General features: G+C 36.1%; 1 protein-coding gene across 8 annotated transcripts in view; it reads right to left on the reverse strand.

Moving 5' to 3' along the window:
- Window positions 1–17,678, reverse strand: part of PARPBP (PARP1 binding protein) — a 42,126-nt gene that overhangs the window by 11,208 nt on the left and 13,240 nt on the right. For all 8 annotated transcript variants that reach the window (XM_030960046.1, XM_030960043.1, XM_030960041.1 and 5 more), the window contains 3 exons: window positions 7,924–8,107; window positions 3,616–3,794; window positions 2,320–2,401 (listed from right to left, as the gene is read on the reverse strand). In XM_030960046.1, the coding sequence (XP_030815906.1) occupies window positions 2,320–2,401; window positions 3,616–3,794; window positions 7,924–8,107 (445 nt within the window). The remainder of the gene's footprint in view (window positions 1–2,319; window positions 2,402–3,615; window positions 3,795–7,923; window positions 8,108–17,678) is intronic.

The following is a 17,678-nucleotide window of genomic DNA, read 5'->3' on the forward strand; positions in this document are numbered from 1 at the left end:
TATGGAGAAGGAATTCTTTGCACTGTGTGCTGTACAGTAAGGACAGAGCAAAATCTATTTCTAATCCTAGACAAGAAATATATGGATTGACAGCAAAAGGAACTGAAATTAGTCACTGTAATGGGCATTTATCTCAACAGAAAGCACTACTAAGAGAGGGGAAAGGTTGATTTAAAGGTACTGAAAAAGGTTCGAAGGTATCTATAGGAAATCCCTTCAGGCACAGGAAACAATATAAAAGCTAAAAGGGTTCAGCTGAAAATTAACAAAGAACAACAAAGACTAGTACTGCAGGCTGAATATAAGCAAGGACAGAGCAAAGCAGCAAATCAAATAATCAATGGATTCAGACAGGCTAATACAAGTAGCTTATATGTACCACAACTTAAAAGAGCAGACTGAGATGGAAACAATAGGATGGCATCTAGTGTCTAATCACTTTGATAACAATCTCTTGAACAGTAATCTCAGTGAAGGAACATGGGCTAAAGTTGCAACTATCAAGTCCAAGAAAAACATACAGCAGCACATCAAAAAGTAAAATAAACACCTAACAAATTACATTTGAGTAGATATAGAGAAAAATATTCCAGAAATGCCACGGGGTAAAAATAAAGCATGTAGAATATCTTCTTCAGTGTTACAGAAATACACCAGGAAAGACAGACCTACCACCTCAAGATAAAGAGCTGGGTATCCACAGGATAGTGCAGAATTAACAGAAGATACCAATTTTGACAAAAGGGACACTTAGGTCACTCAATCTGTGAATTGTTGACAGCTGAAGTTTTGTTTGTAGATGTATGCAGCCACAAAGAAGGTACAGAAAGAGAAAAGAAGATAAAGATACAAACTTAGAATATGGAGAAGTAGAAACATGCAAAAGAAACTGTAGAAATTGTTAGAGAGGTAGAGAAAAAAGAACAAAATAAAAGATCAACATTTTAAGAAAGAAGTAGGATTTTATGTGAGAGGGCAGAAATCAAAAATGAACAGCAGAGAAGTGATTCTTAGTTATAAAAGTCATTAGTTGTTCAGCAACAATCATTTTGTTGACTCATATTTTTGCTTGTTTCTGTCAAAAACATGTCAAACCAGCAACTGTTCGTGTATCCAATTACAAAGGTTTCATAAAGATGAGAATTATGTATTTCAACATTTTATGCAAACATCATGACACATTTTTGCTATTTGATGAGTAAAGCTGCAATTTAAATATGCTGTTTACATAAAATAAAGAAGATCCTTTATCAATTTTTCATAATTTGCCTATAAGTTTTAAACTAAATTTCACCATAATTAGTGCATGTATCCAAAATGCTCGTCCTTGAACCAATCCACGAAAAAGGACTCAGAATGAAGCTGGAGCATATTTAAAATGCATGCTTAAAATACTGACAGTGCTTTTCATTTTCATGTCTTTCTACTTCTTAGACATGCACTATGTGTTCAAGTTTATCTAACATCCAGTGAAAGATATTTTCCATGGTGCTGTTCTAGAACCAGTTCTGATTGCTTAGAACACCTCTTCCTAACATGCTAATTAGATTTGTGCTTTTACATATTGTCAAGACTAAGTCTGTAAAGAAATATTATGACACTACTTTTATTTAGCTTTCTGTGGGAATACTGCAGAAGACAAGCTCTGCCTCCAACCATAGTCCCACCATTAAAGTGTGCCAACTTTAAGGAAAACTACTATGTAAAATGCAGTGCACTGAAAGACAGCAATTTTCAGAAACAATGTTCTTTTGAATAGAGCCCCTAACAATACCAATGTGCTCTCAGAAAGTTCCATTTCATCTATGAAAAGCAAACATTAGCATCTTTATTTTATTGTTCACGAAGCAGCATTATAGAAATGTCCTCAAATTGGTACAAATAAAAAGCATCAAAAGAAAAAAAGCAATGAAACAATCACTATTACACTTTTTCAATGTCTATTTTATCAGAACTAAAATCAGGTGTCTGTATTCAATTTTATCTCTGTTTTCAGATAGCTTGGTTTATTTCTATGGTCCTGAAATACACAGATAGGTAAATGAAGAGAGATTAATTCAGTACACATTCACCACTAAGAAATCTTCATTAGGAAGTACTTTTAAGTTTAAAACCTCTCTCTTCTGGAGTTTTAGATGCTTCTATTCATATTACAATGTTGCTCTAGTTGGGCCAATTTCCACAGGTTAATCACAATTACATTTCTTTAGCTGTGGGATGAAAATCTCAGATACCTGGCTGAATTGCAACACTGCTACTATTATTTTATCACTATTATTACAATGCCTCTATATTTGCATAGCAATTCCTACAGAATACCTTAATTACTTTTGCATCCATAGATTTCAGAATACGTTGTCTAAGAGGTTTTGGAGAAGAGCCACTGGATCGTGCAGGAGATCTATATTAAAAAGAGAAGTATTTAGAACATGTAAATGCAATTCATTAATAAAAACTGTTGCCATACCAAGTTCCTCAGAAACAGAAAGGCAAATACCTTTACTCTCCCAAGCTTTACCTTATTTTCTACCTTCTTAAGGAGCCACATATACTGTGACACCTGAAGAGAGCACAAAGGAACCAATCCAATTTCTGGTACTCATTTTGCAGTGTGTTTCCAATACTGTAGTTCTGCAGACACAGTATTATTATTATTATTTGTAATGCTAGTGATGATCTTCTAAGCCACCATTCTACTTACACCCTCCTGAAAAGCATCTGGTTGACATTCAATACAGTTTTCCATATATTTCACACAAAATGTTTCCACTCTCTTACATGTCATTATGTAAGTAGTTACATACATCAAGGAAAAAATTTGATACCTATAATGAAAAAAATTAATGATGCATATCAAGGGGAATTTTTGTCTTGAAATAAGAACTAATCTATGCATTTGTAAGTAATTACTTCTCTGTTTAAGGTCATAGCAGATCAAGGTGCATATGAGGACAGGTTCTTCAACAATAATTCATTATCTACCTCATTTTATCCAATTTTTCATAAATAAAATTTGGTCTGTTTAGCTTCTTCTTTATTTTATTTATTTCTAGTTGTCCGTGGTGCAAAATTTCTGCCATCCTTGCAATGGTTCTCCTATTTTAATTGCCAAAATATGTAGCTTCAAAATAGCTTCATCATGTTACTGTCTACACCACTGTTCTGGTTCATTAATCCTCTTTGTAACCAATGATTCTTTGTAACCAAATTCTCAGCATCCTGTTTTTTCAACAGCTGATGATTCGTCAGGACCTGTGACCAAATCAATCATGACTGCTTCCTCAGCGCATGGATAGGTGAGTTTCCTTGTCGGTGCCCACAGAAATAGGGTTTTGAGTGTCCTTCATAGAGTTTGTGCAGCCCAGAAACGTACTATATCAAAAAATCCATGTCACAAAAGTATCTTGAAAATACAGAAAATACAAATGAAGACTTAGAAAACTTTTGAAAACTTGAAACTGTTCTAAAGTTGCTGTCCCTTTACACCTAATCTCACAGCAGACTGCATGTTGGTTATTTGCTTTGTGTAAGTAACATCAATGCTTTGTTAGACTCAGATCCTTACAAAAAAGCACAAACAGAGTAACACAACAAAAGCAACCTCCTAATACTCACCTGAAGAGTGTCAAAACAGAGGTGATGCCACACAAATTTAAGCTTTCATTGTCGCACAACAGATCTGCTTTGTTCTGGGTAGGAGGACTGACAGCTTCTTCATCCAGAAGAACTAGCAACACTTTTACAGTATCTCTGCCACAGTATGCAGTGCCATGATTTATGGAATGCAATTTTGGCTGGAAATAAATAAAAAAGGAACATAAAACAGCAAAGTTCATCAAGCCAGACCAATAGTTCAGCTCCAAAATCAATCTACATCAGCACAAGGTGTGAGAATGCCCTCCTTCCCTTTTGTAGTAAGGGGAATTTATGCAGAATTTCTCCATGGGAAAATTTTTCTCATCCCAAGTAGTTAGTGGAGTTTAGATCACTGACTACATGTATACACTGATGAGTAAGTCACACAGAAAAATATATAAATCTATGCTGAAACTGTGCAGCAGAAATGAACCTTCTATTTTCTGGTACACAAACACATTCTGGTGAAGTCCAACCACTCTTACTAACAATCTGCTAAAGCAGTTGGTTAAAAGTGAGATTTCCATCAAGATTTGACAACAGAGGTACGTGGCATAATTTCCTGTTGTTTGGGTGAATTCCCCACGACTTTCCACAAGAATAAAGAATTACTTAAAGAAAAAACCAATCCGCATCTGGAAGCGCTCAACGTAACAGTCAGCAGTACAGATGGAGAAATCCATAGCCACTGTGGGACTTAAAATATCTTGAAAGTTGCTATATTTTTCTTCAAAGGTACTAGGAATTCCACAGAGAAATTTAGGGCTTAATACACAGTGGTAGTTATTTAAAAACTATAGGCACTCTTACTCACTAATACACAGAAACATTGAATACTCTGACTTTATTCTGAAGGGCAAGAAAAGCAATGAACTGCATTTATCTAATCAGTTAACTGCTTTTAAACACAGTCTTGAAAAGATCAAATTCTACTTTTCTCTCTATTTGATTACATCAATTAGTGTATGTAGCTTTCAAGAAACCATAGCAACACATGCCAGTCAGCTACTATAAGTTATAATCAATAGCTAGAAATAGCAATTACAGAAATGGTTGTTACTTGGCTTTATAGAATTGGCCTATTTCAGTACCATTTAATTTCCTCAAAATTTATTCTGAACCTCTTCAGTCATTACATCACCATAACATAGATTTTTATTGAATGTCATGTGTGCCATTGTGAATTTGTCTTAATGAAAGATGTACAAACTTGGCATCATCTTGACTGATAATACACAAAGAAAATAAATCTTTAGAAATAACTTTCAGAAATCTCAAGTACAACACCAGATGCTTACTCTCTGTACTAACCATGGACAAAAGTCCAAGGCAAAACAAGAATTCTAGGTAAGATAACAAAAAGATCTCAGTAAGACAAAAAAAATCATGCTTATAAATGAGCCTAATCATGAATCAAATAATTTTTTTAAATAAAATAGTTACAGCCAGATTCCATTTACAGTAGTAATTTTCTTAGGAAGAAATAAATCATAATTCCTACTAATCACTTGTGCAGGCTTCAACACAAAATAGTTCTTCCTGCTGCATAAAGTAATAACTTCTCCTGGAGCTCTAGACTCTTATAAACCAGGTAGTTGGAGGAAAACTGAGCAATGATGGAAGAAAACCACCACTGCCGGGAGAAATGCAAATATTTTCCTAACAAAGTTACACTTTTCAGATACATTTTATGAGGAAGAAGCTTTACCAGGAGCTAGTGGAGGCATAATTTTCACCTCTATACTTAAGATAATATTTTAAATTTGCACTCAAAGAAATTATTTAATCTCTTGCATAAGAAAAAAAAAAGCCTAACATCCTATTAAACCAACTTAAACTGAATATAGATAATTTTTTCTGAAAAAACTATAGCATCAGGGGGCTTTCTTATTAAGTGAAATCAAAACAAAACCCCCAAGCTCTATGTAAGAATCAAAACAAAGCATTAATCTTTGCTGTCCTGAGATCTTAATAGAACAATACAGATGCTCTAATTTCTAATAGAGTTTGAATTAATTTGGAAAACTTATTGGACTCTCTAAATTTTGCTTTCTCCTTTCATTACAAAAGGTAACCTACCCCTCCATCTGTTTAGTAATATCCACACCAAGTGGTTCCTCCACACCAAGTTCCACTAAAATATGCCATTTGGTATCATTATCTTAGCATTTGTCTAAGCTCCCTTTTCCACTCCTCAGCTCTCTGAATCATATGCTTAAGGATAATTGTTAAAATAGAAATTCATCACAATTTTCACAGACTTCATTTACATCAACAAAAAGAATTCCCCACACCAAAATAACAAACACAACACTGACAAAGGCAAACAATTTACACACATGCTACCCCTGATCCCTCCACAATTACAAAAAAAAAAGTTTCCCCACAGTTAGTCTGTTCTCTACCAATGTTCAGTCCACATTTGGCCATTACCCAACTACTGTCCTTATCTCTAATTCCTCAGGCCCCACAAAGGACTGTGGTTAGCTGCCAGGTGCTCACCAAGCTGCTCTATCCTTCCTCCTCCTAAACAGAATAGGAAGTGAAAAAATCTTGAAAAAACCTGATGGTAGTAAGATGAGGACAGATTGTTCACTTACAAATCATAAACAAAAGAGATTTGACTTTATGAGATTAATCTAATTTATTGACATTTAATTATAATGGGATCCCTTTCTTCTTCCCAGACTCAACTTCACTCTCAACTTTTCTACCTCCTTCCCTCAAATGGCACAAGGGGATGGATGGGGAATGAGGATTGCAGCCAGTTCCTAACACTTTGTCCCTTCTGCTGCTTCTTCCTTACACTCTTCCTCTTCTCCTCTATGTGGAATACCTCCCATGGGATACAGCCTTTCATGAACTCCTCCACTGCAGGTCCTCCCCACATCATCAGGATACAACCATTTTTGCCATCTTCTGCCTCAACAAGGGATCTGCTAAACATTCCTACAGAGTCACCAGACTATGAACTTCTGGAGAACAGTAAGAAAAAATATTTTGGAAAAGCAATAGTGAATTTCTCTGAAGAAGGAAGTTTTTATTAAAATTCTTTTACCTGCCTTATAATGATCTAAATATTTTTTTAAAAATTTTGTTGGTAACACAAGTAGCTAAATAAAGACAGAACTGATGATAGTTATAATTTTCTCAGATGGGAAGGAGAAACAAATAGAAGGACATGAAAGGGAAACACGGCAATACACTGAACAAATATTCACAGCAAACAGGAAAATGAGGACGAAACATATATCCAACATACTCAGTGGAAACACATGTTTAAACCAGCTTAACCAGCCAACAGGGTCTGGCTGGTTTTACCTGTCTTAAAAAAGAAAAAGGATACTGAAGGTTTGATTAAAATTTGTTAAAAATCTTTTGCTACTGTGGCATAAATCAAATAACTTCACAAAACAAAGCATCCTAACAATTCTACACAAATTGAAGGTGTCTATAATTTTTTAAAATTTGCTAGGAAAAGAAATGACATTAGATCTCTTATACATGAACAGTGTAAAATAATTAAAGTTGGTTGATTTTTTCATCATAAAAAGATTATAATCTAAAGCTGAGCAGATTCACAGTACATGAACCACAAATAGAAATCTTGTATTATGCTTTTAACACCTGACTTACAGAACTTTAAATATCCTGATTACTTCCATGAAAACAAAGTCATTAATAGTTCCATTAGTTTCTTGAAACACTAAAAGAGAAAAGCTTACACATGATTGTTTGGGGCTTTAATTCCCTTCCCACTCCACATTTTACCATGTTTTAGATTTCTTACATATTTAACCTTACTTTGAAAGCCTTACCTTTTGAAATACTTGATGCTGTACTAATTAAAACCTGTGTATTTTAACAAAAAATTACTGATACGTGTTCTCAAACCTTAATTCTACTTTCATGAGGTTCTTTTGTTTGGAAATTTGTTATAGATTTACTGCTTTGAAATTAATGGTAAATCTGACACTCCTAAGTATCTAAATTTATAATAACTGCACAACCAAATTAAGCTTTGAAGAGTATTTTACTTGCAATTTTAAGGGAAGAAATTTAGTTTATGTAAATCAGTTCTTTGATATCCACAGTGTAATCCTCAAGTATAAGTCTTTCAACAAGTTTAAAATCACAGCGTAGAGGAAATGACTACTTTTACACAGTTAGGAAAAAGATTATACTCTATAGATAGTCTTTTAAAAATGTAAAAGAAACAAAACAGGCAAAAGATGTTTGCTTTCTTATAAAGCTAAACAGCAAAAAGAACAAAAGAAGTCCCATTACCCGTGCTGGACTGACTCCAGTAGTGCTAGCAGTCGAGGTTTCCTGTTGTGAATCGATAATATTTTTAATCTTCAAATCCAAGTCTTGTACAGCTTCCTCTACTGCCTGACAGAAAGGATCCCCATTGCTTCGGCCTTTTATCAAATGCATCTTCACTGTTGACAGAATTCGCCCCCCTGCAATTCTGAAAATAGGCACAGGGTCATCTCCACATTAATCTTGGCAACACTTGAGTACACCTATTAATGCTGAACATAGCCAGCCTTCCCTGCTCATCAGAGAGAGCAGCTTTGATCTTTCAAATCAAACAGCAGTGTAGATGTATTGTCCAACACAATAGTTTGCTAAAAAGAAAATAATTATAAGGTAATGAATTCAGCATTTAGTAATACTCTGAGCTGCAATACAAAACTAATGTCTCCTTAGAGGTTCAAAGAAAAGTACTTTCTTTAAACCTGTATGTATAGTTTTGCTCAAACTGTTAAGTGTAAACAATATTTTTCACTCAAATATTCATTCCTGTTTAATACCCCATTAGATTTAATATCCCATTAGATTTGAGTTTCTGTGCTTTGTGAAGGTGCTTCAAAATCCCAATCTTCTTTCAGTTTTATTTAAATAGATAGTGATTAGACCATGTGCACTTCCCTATCAGCTATAAAGGCACACTCTATTAATCTCTTTCTTCAGCACATGTGTCTGACTACTTTAATTAAGATTTTGTGAAAAAGAGAATAAGCTCCTTGAGTTAAAAGCTTAACAATTTTTTTCAGTACCTAAACAAAACACTATGTATGTTTCACCATTGCTTTGTCTTGGGCAAAGAAAATAAAGCATTATAAGAACCACTCAGCTCTCCTATATAATAAGGCATCTCTTCCCCAAAACTGCTTTTTTCCTAAATGAGGTTTGCAGTTCACATGAAAGCAGAAATGCAGCATCCTGAGCTGTTATTGGCACTTACAGTAGAATTCTTAGTACATTTATTTACATCAGTACATTTATGATGCTGCAAATGACAGTTCTGTCAATACCCCAAAGCAGGTCATATAGCCAAGAGTGACATGACTCCGTTTTCAACTTCCTCCATCCTTACTGGTTTCCTTCATGCTCCTGCCAGCTTGCCCTAAAAGAACACCTTGCAACTGCAAATAAAGATGTATTTTGTTCACATTAAATTCTGAAGATGTTAGAATTCCAGCTGCATAAACCTTTAGCAAATGAAACTCTGCATATCTACATTCATATAAAATACAAAATAATTGGGCAGAACTAGATAAGAATAGGAATTGAGTCAGAAGAAAAACAGTTTGTTTATATTGTTTCCACTTAAAATACATGGAGGGAACTGGGCCAGATATCTTACTGTTTTGGCTTATTCTGGCTGAAAAAGACTCCTCTAAATAACTTGAAAAACCTGACGTTAACATGAAACTTTGGGGGGGAATTGTTGTTGGGTTTTTTTCAACAGGAAAAAACCAAACTTTTCCACACAATTCTCAACTTCAACTTTTACAGACTAAAGGTTATACAATTCACATTAGACTTGCAGGCTTCATTAAGCAGAAAAACTTATGCTTTGAAGAAATTTAAGCACAGTGTATGCACTCAGCCAGAAGAAAAATGACCATGTCCAGTGTCTCTGTAGGCATGTCAAGACCCATCCAGATCTTGAAAATGACACTTAAAAAAAAAAATCTATTGTACCACTTCTCCAAACTCCACAATTCAGTCTAACCACACAAGAATGAAAAGTTCAAAGGGAGGGAAGAAAAATCCACTGCAAGTTGTCAAGAGGTAAGGGGAGAGAAATGTTGAAGAAGAGTTCTGTTTCAGAGATGCATATAGGAACTGCAGCCAAGTCTCCTGATGATTCTTGCCAGACTGATCTGTTTTCCTAAATCCTAAACTTATTTTTTCCAAAATCAAACCTTCAAATGAGAAAAGTATTGTATTAAATAAGAACTAAACCTAGAACTTCAAGACAAATGAGCAGGTGAAGGGATTGACTAAAATTCCCTTTGAAAACCTGGTTCAGTGATTTCTGTCTACAGATATGTTGAACTTACTTGTAAATAAGCAATAAATTTATCATTTCCACACATTTATACCCATATGTATCCTGGAAGAAAAAAATATTATTATACAGCTAGTACTGGGCATTAGCACAGTTAATTAATATAAGCATGCCCTTAATTTAAATGCTTTGCTCTGCATGAAACTCAATTATAGATTCATAGATTTTCAATGGGAAAAAATAACAAACCTTTCACAAAAATATTTTCTGTTTATTTTTTTGCCTCTATTGCCCAATGCCAACTAAAGATATTTGCTAGTAGAAACAAAGTTCATTTAATCTCTTCTTCTCCGCATATTCCTTCTTTTCCAGGAAAGAGCTCCAGTCTTCTATCAGATATACAGAGTACTAACTGGAGCAAGGAAAAGTTTATTTATATTTCAACTAGAATTTATATCAACAGGCCAAGACATAAAATGCTGATCCAATGTGTGTGGATTAGCACTGAAATGCCCTGCCACAGATTATGCCATTTTATACCAGAACACAAGTTGTGTCATTGGACATATATATATTTGTGTACATATATTCATATAGATATAAATACAAAATGCTGAATCTAGTTATTAGATCCATTTCTAGTGAAGTTCAAAAAGATTAACTGAAAGCATGATGATAAAAGGAAAATGTGGTAAAAAAGCACCTGGGGAGTTTGGGGGTTTGTTTATTTTACCAAGATGACACTCTATTACAGATTGCTCTGATACTACTCTTTCAGAGATTTATATTACTCAGAAGATCAGTTGAACTTGGATGAACTTTAAAATATCTGATATAAAAAAAATTTTACAGGAATAAAATAGTACTAAAAAAATATTTATAGGAAAAAAATAAAGTTGGAAACTGTTATCCACTTTGCAGCTCCTAACAGCTAGAAGGACCACAAAGGTTTCTTTTAAATATGGAGTTACATGGGCATCTCTTAAGGTAATTTTTACAGCAGAAAAAGAACTTTAGTTCTTTTTAATTCTGAAAGAGAAGGAAAAAAACTATTTGAATTCAAGAATGAACTTCATATATTAAACAAAGTAATGCTTTTTGTCTAAGGCAATTGGAAAGACCTTATCCCTTCTAGTCAGTGCTCCTGCTAAAAGGTTTTTGTGATGTTCCATTCAGATCACAAGCTACTGAGATGAGCTACTCTAGGATAAAGTGCTTCAGTATCATCCCATCCACAGTCTAAACTGAAGGAGGACTCTTATCAAATCCAGTCAGCAAATACAGTCATCAGTTGCCATTATGGCAGAGGTTGTAAAAGAGCATTTTTTTAAAGCTAGTAATATGATTCTGTTCAGAGTCACATGCAACATTTCTTTGTTCAAAAGGTACGAACTGAAAGAAAAGTCAACCAGAAAACCAAATTCTTTTTCTATGATAGAAATAACCAAAGGAAATGAATCAGTGTCATTATAAATAGAAGAAAAACCCAAGCACTTTAGAAACAACCACCTTCCACCATCCAATAGAATGTTTAAACACAGAGGCCTGAAGTAAGTAGTACGGTGGCAATTGTCAAAGGAATGGATCCAGTCAAGTTCAAATGTGACCACCAGCATGAAAACTCACAACTATTTTAGACCAACTGACAGAAGGAGTGGTTTACCTTCTTCAGCTTTTTGAGCACTAAAACAGTAGACAGCTCAAGTGGAATTCACCTATCTCATAGCTAGAGAACAAAAAATGTCTACATATAGATAAAATGAATCATATGTTAAAAATCCATTATTTGCATCAGGGCTTCTAAAGAGCTTAAAAAAATATAGTGCAATGTAAAAACTCCACATGGTACCCAGGCACTGGCAAATCTGATCTTCTGTGACCGGTTTCTTCTACTAAAAATATTGACAGATCTTGTGCCCCCTAGAACCCTTTTTGCTCTTACATCATCTGAGTCCCAACCTTACCTTTTTCTATCTCATTTTTCTTATCAAACCATCTTTCCTTATGTAGAAGTAACTAATTTATAAGAAACTAATAGCACACTTTGTCTGTTTAGTTTCTACTGAGCTTGTCATACAAACAAGCTCCTCTGCTGACCAAAAATCTAAATTACAATGGCAAGAGCTCTCCCTCCAGAACTCAGGCCTTAGTTTGAAAAGTTATGATGCAGGAGCACTTTTATTTATTTTCTGAAAATACATCTTTTTTTGGAAAAGATTAAAATAGCAAAAACAAGGAAAAAATGTTGAAGATATGGACAATATTCAAAACCTGATAAAAAGCAGAACAGAGTCCTGAAGTCTATTCCAAGAACAGAAAAGAATATGTCAAAATTCTATTATACTAAGGTCAACATTATCATTCATTCATTTCAACTTCAACAGAGGTAAAAAATAGATGACAAATATATAGGAATCTGACTTAGGCAGTGGGAACAAGTGTCTTAAAAGAAATCACAAACACCCAGTAATCACAGGGTGGGAGGAGATCACAGCCTTTTTTTTTTGTTATGGGTTTAAAAGATGCTTTAGAACTTGACAATAACTGCTCAGTTATCCAATTTTTTAATTTAGAGCTATAGAAAGAAAGTAATTCCATTCTCAAACAAAGCAGCAAAATGTCAACTAGAGCTCCATCTACCTGGGTAGAAGAATGAGACAAAATGTGTCTAGGAAGAAATACTATACAAAAGTTGCTAACAGAGCAGTAAATGTGCTTTTAAAGCAAATCTAAAGGCTTATTTCTTATAAGCATAAATTTTTAAAAAAATAACAGTTCACGTTCATTTCAATCTCAATTTCAACAATAAAATCCTATAATAGACACGATTTTATGTTTCTCAACAAAAAAGCATAGATTTTAAATATATCTGTAAAAGAAAAAACTATATCAAAGCACTCACAGTACTCACAGTACTCAAAAATTCCACCTCCAGAAATGTATGTATGATTATTAATCTAACTTTCCAACAGATATCAAAATTAAGTGAGGACTCTTCCTTAGAGCCTTTGGAGCTTCACAGATTATTATATTCATAACAAAAACACAGGAAAAAAAAAAAAAAGAAACCTGTTGCAGAGTATTTTTCCATCTTGCTGCTGCTACTTTTGCAGTATTGGCTAAAATTTCTCATTCAGATCGTTGGAAGAAATTAGAATGACTCTTCATATTCTCCATCCCAAGCTTTGCTACCCAAGTCTGGTGACAAAGTTGCTATAAAAGTAAAGAAGTATTCTTCCTAGAATAAGTCTTGATGAGCAGCCATTGAATTCCCTGTGAGAAAGTTCTAAAAGGCAAAGGCGCTCAGGCAAGCTGTTATTAATTATAATAACATAAATTATATTATACTATAATAATATTACGAGCACAGGACCATTCCATCACAACACTTAGGAAAATATGCAGAAATATCAGCAGACCAGCTTGGCTAAACAGTGAACTGATGACAGAGCTTGAATGCAAAAGGGCTTCACAAAGAATGGTGAAGAAGGGACAGATTACAAATGATCTAGAAACATCACCTGGGCATTTAGGGATGTTATCAGGAAAACCAAAGCTCAGCTGAAGGTGACAATAACAAGGAATGCTAAAGGAGCTTCACCTGCTGAACAAAGAAAATAAGGGACATTTGCTGAAAGGCAGATTTTACAACAGTGGGGGCACAGATAAAAGAGAAGTACTCTGTGCCTTCTTTGCCTCAGTCTTTACCAACACTCTGATTAGAGTAATTTTTCAGAAAAGAGCTGCCAGCAGTGGAATAAGACCAAATCAGGCTTCACTTGACAGTACTGAGTATGTTCAAGAACATTGAACCAAATGGATTGTATCCAAGAGCTTTAATAGAACTGGCAAATGCCCTCATAAGACAACTTGATATCACCTTTGAAAAGTCAGGATGACCAGGTGAGGTCCCTGACAAATGAGGAAAAGCAAATAATTGCCAAAAAACCAACAGCAACAAAAAAAAAATCCCATAAGGACAGTCTGGGAGACCGCAAGTTCATCAGACTCACTTTTTTCCTCAAGAAAATAATGCAAAGTCTTCTAAGAATACATATCTGGGCATATGAAAGATTAGGTGGTAGCCAGTAACTATAAGCATGCAGTTATCAAGTGTAAATTATGCCTGACCAATCTGTTTTTCCCTTTAACAAAATGTCTGGATTTGCAGACCAGGGAAGAATGGTGGGTGCCATTTCCCTTGACTGTAGCAAGGCTTATCAATACTGTCAGAGAATACTCTCAATATAGGAGTATTGATGTTACAGTCTGGATGGATGGACAATTAGAGGAGTTAACAACTGGTTGGATCATCATGCTCAGAAGGTAGCAAACATGTTGTAACAATGGAGTAACATAAGGGCCTATCCTGAAACCTGGTTTTTTTCCTATTATCTTTGGCAGTGCCTCTCTAAAATTACATGCTCATCAAGTTTGCAGATGACACCAAATTGGATAGAACAGTCAATGCTCTTGAGGGCAGAGCTGCCACACAAAGATACCTAAACAGACAAGGGGAATGGGCTGACAGGAACCATATGAAATTCAACAAGACATGCAAAGTCCTGGAAAGGAATAACCCCTTGCAATGATACAGGCTGGGGAGCAGCTCTGTGTAAAAAACCTTGGTGCATGTTCAGCAAGCAAGCTGCAAGCCAGGAGCATGCCTTGGCAGCAAAGAAGGCCTACAGTATCCTTGGCTGCATCAACAGTAGCGTAGCCAGTAGTCTGAGGAATGTGATTATCCCTCTCTAATCAGCACTCGTTGGACCAAATTTAGAATACTGTGTCCAGTTTTGGGCCCCCAGTCCAGGAAAGACACTGATAAACTGGAGCAAGTTCAGCAGAGGGCTGCCAAGCTGGTCAGGCAGACATGCCCTGCAAGAAGCAGCTTCGGGAACAGCTTGTTCAGGCTGCAGAAGGGAAGGCTTCGGGGATTTACTAACAGCTTTCCAATACCTACAGGGTGGCAAGCAAGAAGATGGAGCCAGACTCACGTTGACAGACAGCGAAAAAAGACAATAGGCATAAACTGAAACAAGAGAGATCCCAACTCAATATAATAAAAAAACCTCACAACTTTTCACCGTGAGGACAAAAGCAGTTGGAATAGGCTGCCAAGAGGGAGATTAAAAACCTCCAAGGATGGAGACTGTATAAAACTTGTCTGGACAAAGCCCTGATTAACCTGAGCTGACTCCATAATTGACCCTGCTTTGAGCGGGATGTTGGACCAAAAACTTTCTGATGTTCCTTCCAACCCGAATCATTCTATAATCCTAAAGTTAAGCAATCCTATATACAATGCTTTGCATATGCTTGCACAACTTTCCAGCAACTTTAGACCACAAACCTCCAGGGCTGTGTGAACACTGTCCAATTAACTCAAACATTCTGCCCAGCCTTGATAGAGTCCAATGTGCTTTCTCTCCCCAAACACTACCGCACCTCGAGATGCAATCACCTTCCCAAAGGAAGCAGATAAGAAACGGCATTTTCCCAGTCGGGGGGAAGCAGAGAGCACAAACCCACACGGTGGAGGCGAGCTGTGCGATGCTCCAGCGGGCTGCAGAGGCTGCAGGGGCCCGCCATGCGGAGCCGCTCCGGAGCGAGCGGGACACGGCGAGCGCGACCCGGCTCCGGTGTGAGCTGGGCGATGGTGACACCCAGCGGCCGCTGCCTGCGCCGAGGGCAGCGCCCAGCTGAGGGGAAAACATGCCGCCAACCTCCCAACTCTGCTACTCTACAAAATTAATGACGATTTTTAACGTGTATGTATATGCACACACATGCCCCCGTACCAACCATCAAGCACAGTAACCATCATGACAGCTTCTGTCGTCCAATTTTAAGTCACAATTTTTAGACAAGCTTGGGAAAAGTCATTTCAGGAGTTCTCCTGGCCTAAAAGAAAACGGTTTCCAGAATGATGGATTGGAAGCGTAGCTTTTCATTTATACCAGCAGGAAAGGGTTTTCAGATCTTAAGGTGTATAATAATCATCCATTTCACTGACAAATACAACATTGATATGCTCCTTGTCAAGAAGCAGGTGTAAAAAAGTAGAACATCCAAGTTCTCCATTTACTGTGTTAACATTGTCCAAGTCTTGTATGTACAAATCTATAAATAAATTTAGCATTACAAGTTTTACACCACTCCCAAACGTTAAGGAATACTCATGCTACTGATTCTTGAAAGACTAGTGATGTCTTCTAATATTAGACATCTAGTGAATGAGGAGACACAAAGAGTTTCAACATGCCAGAGATTTGTAGGAATGCTGTTCTCAGTGAATACACCTTGAAACTACCAAATTTCATTTTGTCTTTCCATTTCTTCTGCTATCAGGAGTGCCATATTTGAACCAAACCATCGTAGTTTCATTAAACTTCCACTTTATTTGACAGATTTCCCTTTGTTCATTTAATCTACCATTCACTTTCTTAGCTGAATGATGGGGAGATGAGAAACACATTTCTGTTACTCTCCATAGGTTAGCAGATACTTGGTTGCACAATATCTCCTAAGTTCAAAATATTCTTAAGCACATCCCACCACTGTCCAAGATCTTCAGTTTGGTTTCTAGATTCCCAAAGCAAAGGAATCAGGCAGATGAAGAAAGGCTCTTTTCAACATGCATCCCACACTGACCCACCATTTATTTGGCTACTTTGTATTTTGTGCAGTTACAAGTTTCATAAAATGTCCACTGTAACAGAATTAAACCAAAATAACAGATTTCTAATCATTAAGTAAAAACAGCATTTTTCTTGCGGCAAAGCCAATACAGAGACCTGGTTACTGCAGGTTGGCTAATCTCTGCATCAGAGAAAGAGCAATGCTGCTCACAGGTTGTCTAGTTTGCTCTTGGATTTCTCAGCAGGCTTCTATAGATTAAGTAACTCAGGATTCTGCTGCATTGCTGCCTTCTGCCGCCCCCTCCTCTGGTCATTACTTTGCAGCAGTAACAGAACTAGAGAAAATTTTTTGCACAGAAGTGGATCCTCTGGAACTCCCAACAATTGACACATGACAAGCAGGACACACAGACAGTCCTCATTCATGTGACACAGCAAACACTTGAAAACATCTGTAGATACACAGATTAAAAACATATTTTACATTGCAAGGGTATAAAGGCCATGTGGAGTATGAGAGGTGCTACAAACAGCACAGTACAGCCACTTTCCACTCCTGATCAGCAAGACAAACAGCAATACTTACATGTATAAAACCAATTTAACAAGATTTATACCCCACAATAAATGCCACAGCAGGTGCAGCAAGGAAAGCCACACACTAAATATCTAAGTGCTAAAAAACATTTCCAAGCTCTAGAGAATTCACCCAGTGAGAAGCTGATAACTCCCAGCAACTATCCCACTATGATTTTTCTCACATTTAAACATTCTCTTTTAAACAGAGGAGTAATTAACAAGATACAGCATTGTATGCTCCACTTTTCTGAACTGTATTCACCTGATAAAGTCTTTTTGTCCTAAAAAGTTCACGCATATACATATTTTTCCATTTCTCTTTTTTTATCAATAAACCGTGCCAGATATGATTTAAAGAAAGGAAAAATAGCATGTACTATATGTTGAGCAAATAGTTTTCTTTAATCACTAGCACAGACAGTATGTCTCTGGCATCCAGGATGTTGAAATGAAAGAATAAAAAAGCAGAATAAAAAAGACAAAAGTGCAAAACAACTTCAGAAATACTTCCCACTTCC

This window comes from Camarhynchus parvulus, chromosome 1A, assembly GCF_901933205.1.
Source record: "Camarhynchus parvulus chromosome 1A, STF_HiC, whole genome shotgun sequence".
NCBI lineage: Eukaryota > Metazoa > Chordata > Aves > Passeriformes > Thraupidae > Camarhynchus > Camarhynchus parvulus.